The sequence below is a fragment of the Palaemon carinicauda genome, unplaced genomic scaffold, assembly GCF_036898095.1.
Source record: "Palaemon carinicauda isolate YSFRI2023 unplaced genomic scaffold, ASM3689809v2 scaffold2917, whole genome shotgun sequence".
Classification (NCBI taxonomy): Eukaryota; Metazoa; Arthropoda; class Malacostraca; order Decapoda; family Palaemonidae; genus Palaemon; species Palaemon carinicauda.
Genome location: NW_027170578.1, coordinates 5,001 through 10,000, shown reverse-complemented (window position 1 = coordinate 10,000; position 5,000 = coordinate 5,001). Strand labels below are relative to the sequence as shown.

At 33.1% G+C, this 5,000-nt stretch overlaps 1 protein-coding gene across 1 annotated transcript in view; it reads left to right on the top strand.

Moving 5' to 3' along the window:
• LOC137636413 (uncharacterized) overlaps positions 1 to 4,134 on the top strand; it is a 4,187-nt gene extending 53 nt beyond the window's left edge. The window contains exons 1-2 of the mRNA XM_068368832.1: positions 1 to 37; positions 509 to 4,134. The exon at positions 1 to 37 is cut by the window's left edge and continues 53 nt beyond it. Coding sequence (XP_068224933.1) covers positions 925 to 3,414 — 2,490 coding nt within the window. The 5' untranslated portion in view covers positions 1 to 37; positions 509 to 924 and the 3' untranslated portion in view covers positions 3,415 to 4,134. The remainder of the gene's footprint in view (positions 38 to 508) is intronic.
• Positions 4,135 to 5,000: the final 866 nt, after the last annotated feature.

Here is a 5,000-nt window from a genome sequence, read left to right as displayed (position 1 = left end):
ACCCATGCTCTTTTTCATCCTGTGAAGTCATTATAAGGTGGGTCATTGTATTGATTGGCACAATAGTAGTGGCATTTCTTGGTGACTTTTATCATCCTCAAGTCAAAAAATAAATAAAGCCTTGAACTCAGTAATTGAAAATCGCTCTTGAAACTAGGTTTGTTTATAGGCTACTCTAATTAAAATTATCAATTATCGACCTTAAATTGCTTGTTAATTGAAATTCGGCCTTTTAACGTATATTCTTAAGTGATGCCCTCATCGCATATATTTCAGTTGTTAATTAGGTCAAAATATTGAAATGGTTGGCTTTTGATTTGCATTTCTGGGAATTAATATTAAATTTATATTAGTTTTGGAGGTGAATTAAACTTTTTGATTTACCTTTATATATTGTAAACAATTTTAGTGTAGTCAAAAATTCTATTCATATTTTCATTTAAACAATTCCATACAAATTCTGGTTTTCAATTTGAATTGGGTGGTTAAAGATTTACCTATCTTTTAGGTCTGGCTCAAGGTGGAGTGGAAAGCTTGGGACAGGAGTACATCTGCCAATGCTTCTAGGTTTGCTTTACCAGAAGCAATCGCTACTCCAAGTGAACTAGCATCAACTGACAACCAACTGTTTATAATAAATTTGTCAAGATTATTTAAAATCTACAGATGTTAGTTTCTGTATTACAAATAAATATTTTGTTATAACACGGTCGTTTGTCCTAAGTCAATTTTTTCTGCTCATGGCGACCGTGACAGGATTGAGGATGTTGGTTGTTAAGAGTTGCTGCTGGTTCGCTTCCAAGCTAGTCAGACGAGGTGTAATTTATCATTTATATTTCCTTGGTTAAATTTTAAGATTACGTATATTTCCATTGCCGTTTTGACTTTATTAGGTTTTATATTCTTACTGAAACTGGTATCAAGATGACTGAGTTATTGATTAAATCACGAAAATATGTTAGAAAGTCCGTTACTGAAATTTACAATAAGAAGGATCAGTTTTCATCATATAGTGATATTGAACGTTCTACACTGAAACTGAGGCTTGAAGAGCATTTCACGAAATTATCTGACTTAGATTCTAAAATACAAACTTCAAAGTTTTCTACTGACTGTGATGAAGCTGCTTTGGAAGTTGAGCTTGATGCATGTGAACAGTACAAAACTAAAATTCAAGAGAGCATCTCTACTTTACAAAATTTACCTCAGGTTCGGCATCTGCCTATAGATATTCAGTCACATCAGTCCTTGTTAAAGAGTCCTCATGCTCCTTTACCAACCTTCAATAGTACTGAAGGCGAAGATCTTGGGAAGTTTTTTGTAGAATTTGAACAAACCCTTTCAAAGTTTAAGTTCCCAGAATATGATAAGTTATTGTTGTTAAAACAGCAGGTAAAGGGAAGAGCTCTTACATTAATTAACACTTTGGATGTTCAAAGTCAGAGTTATGCTGATGCAAAAGCTTTGCTAGAGAAGGCTTTAGGCTCAAGAGAAGTTCAAATTTTTAATACCATAAAGCAAATATCTTCAATAAAACTTTCAGATGATGATGATCCTTTTGAATATATTGGGAAAGTAAGCAATTTAGTAGCAAGCGTTAAGACCTTAAATATTGATGTTGACATGTTTCTTCAGTTTTTCTTCTGGAATGGTTTAAATGAGAAATTCAAGTGTCATATGACTGCCATAACTAACAAAATTAGGCCATCTCTTGCAGAGATTAGGGATAATTTCTTTGATGCTAGTGAGAGATATTTACAAGGTAAAAAATTTAAGAAAGTAGAGAAACATAAATCTGACACTACTAGCTTTGCTGCCAAGGTTTCTTTTGACTCTAAAGTAGGTAAATGCAGCATTTGTAGTAGATTAGGCAAAGATCCAAGTCATTTTTTGAGTAAATGTCCTAACTTTGTTTCTAGCAAAGATAAAAGAACAAAATTGGAGGAACTGGGTGCTTGCTCAAAGTGTGGCTATCCAAGTCATATATTATCAGAATGCAGATTCAGATTTAATTCCAAATGTAAAGGCTGCAAAGGCTGGCATATGTCATTTTTGTGTCCCGATGAAAAAGGTGCTACCAGTATTAAAGAAAATCCAAATTCCGAAAAGAAAAAAGGTAAAGCCAGTAACAGTACAGATAGAGTTAGAAACTCTGAGAGTGGTAATGGGGATGTTGTTGGTGGTTCGAGCAGTAGTGTTGCTGCTATAACTGAAGTTTTAAATTGTGAGGTTGAGGGATATACAATTTTGCCAACTTTTAATATTTCAATTAAAGGTACCAATCTCAGGGTCCTTAAAGACACTGGATGTCAAGCAAATTACATTGAAGAAAATTTGGCTCAAGATTTAAATTTGAAGGTTGTAAATAATGGAGTTTCTTTAACCATTAATGGTATTAATTCCTCTAAGAGTTATAAGACTAAACAAGTTGAAATTGAGTTGCCAATTGGTAACAATAGTTACATGGTATATGCATTTTGTCTTCCCTCAATTGATGTTTCATTGCAGTTACCTGGGTTAAATGAAGTAGTCAGTGGGTTTGTTTCAAAGGGATACAAGCTAGCAGATCGGGGATTGTTAAATTCTACAGATAGGATAGACAATATTAAATTTATATTAGGATCAGAGTCCTTGCATTGTATCCCTGAAAAGGATATAGTATTTGGGAAATCCAATGACTCCATTTATTCTGATACATGCTTGGGTATATTATTAAAGGGAGACATAAATAAATTAAAGAGCAATTTAAGATTCTTGAAGCCTTTTTCTTCCATGAAGTCAAATGTGCAACATATGTTAAAAGCTGTAAATGTACTTCCAACAGGGACGAAAGAGAACGTTTCAGTAGAATCTTCATCTTTAAATGACCTGGAGACTTCTAATACATATGAGTTGTTTGATGATGATGGTCAGATAATAGAATCTGAGTTGAATAGGGCTACAAATGAATGCTTAGAACTCTCTTGTAAATATTATGTTGGGGAAGACAGAGGTCAATATCATGAAGATAATGTAGAACTGAATGACAGGCTTATAGAGTATGCTTTAGAAGAAACCCATAGGACTGCTGATGGAAGATTGTGTATGCCACTGTTATGGAACCCGAAAGTTAGTCATCTACTAGGCCGCAACTACAATTTAGCCAAATCAGTGTTGAAAACCCTTACTTCTAAATTAGAAAAATTACCTGATAAGTTAGCCTTGGTAAATGACACCTTTAAGACTCTGGAAACATTAGGCATCATTAAGGAGAATAGGACTAAAGCCATTGATTACCCCATAGGAATAGTTAAAGAGCTGACCAAGAATATTTACGATGAAGTTACTGGGGCTAAATTAATGCTAGGTAAAAGTCGGAGATTTGTCAAGCGTCATGTGACAAACCTGATTCCTTTAATGTCAAGTGACCATTGACAGCATGGCTAAAACTTAAGAAAATTCTTTCACTGTTTCACAGGATGACATTTAATCTGTATATTATATTAGTTAAGTTTATTTTGTTTTAAATTTATTTTCCATTGACTTTTCAGAGGAAAATTCAATCCCTCCCCTCGGAGTGTATAAAATATATATTTAAATATATATTCCTATAATATTTTGTTAAAAGTTTATGGATATTTTGGGTGATTGAGAAATTTTCTTTATGATCGGTAATTACCTTACCTGGAGAAACATTCCTTGGAATGGGTAATTATCTCCGTAGTTTACTTTAGAATTTCTTTGAATTTGTTTCTTTCAATTTGTTTATTCTAATTTAATTCTGGTTTGTTCAATTAATGTTTGAGGCTTTATTTTTCCTAATCACTGTAAATAAAATTGTGCTAATTAACTGACCTCAGCCTTCGTTGTGCAAACCAAAGTAAATAGGAGTTAAAGATAACTATTAACGACCTAATTTTCTGAATATTCCGAGCCAAACAACTCTACGAAGTAACCTCGAAGTCACTGTCGGAAGGGAAAAGCAGTCCAACACCAACCGTCAAGAAGTGATTACTCTCCTTCACCTCACCTTACCTTGGGACATTTTACCGGTTCTATTTGTCGTCGTAGTGCTGGACTTTTTCTAAATTACTCTACGACGATGGGACTCATTGTGTTTAGTGCTACGAATACCATGAAGAACTAAATTAACTCCACCTCGTCTGATGAATGTGGAGGCGACCAGCAGCAAAGGCTATGGAATTATCATACCCATGCTCTTTTTCATCCTGTGAAGTCATTATAAGGTGGGTCATTGTATTGATTGGCACAATAGTAGTGGCATTTCTTGGTGACTTTTATCATCCTCAAGTCAAAAAATAAATAAAGCCTTGAACTCAGTAATTGAAAATCGCTCTTGAAACTAGGTTTGTTTATAGGCTACTCTAATTAAAATTATCAATTATCGACCTTAAATTGCTTGTTAATTGAAATTCGGCCTTTTAACGTATATTCTTAAGTGATGCCCTCATCGCATATATTTCAGTTGTTAATTAGGTCAAAATATTGAAATGGTTGGCTTTTGATTTGCATTTCTGGGAATTAATATTAAATTTATATTAGTTTTGGAGGTGAATTAAACTTTTTGATTTACCTTTATATATTGTAAACAATTTTAGTGTAGTCAAAAATTCTATTCATATTTTCATTTAAACAATTCCATACAAATTCTGGTTTTCAATTTGAATTGGGTGGTTAAAGATTTACCTATCTTTTAGGTCTGGCTCAAGGTGGAGTGGAAAGCTTGGGACAGGAGTACATCTGCCAATGCTTCTAGGTTTGCTTTACCAGAAGCAATCGCTACTCCAAGTGAACTAGCATCAACTGACAACCAACTGTTTATAATAAATTTGTCAAGATTATTTAAAATCTACAGATGTTAGTTTCTGTATTACAAATAAATATTTTGTTATAACACGGTCGTTTGTCCTAAGTCATTTTTTCTGCTCATTATTATTATTATTATCATTATTATTATTAATATTATTTTTATTATTATTATTATTATTATTATTATTATT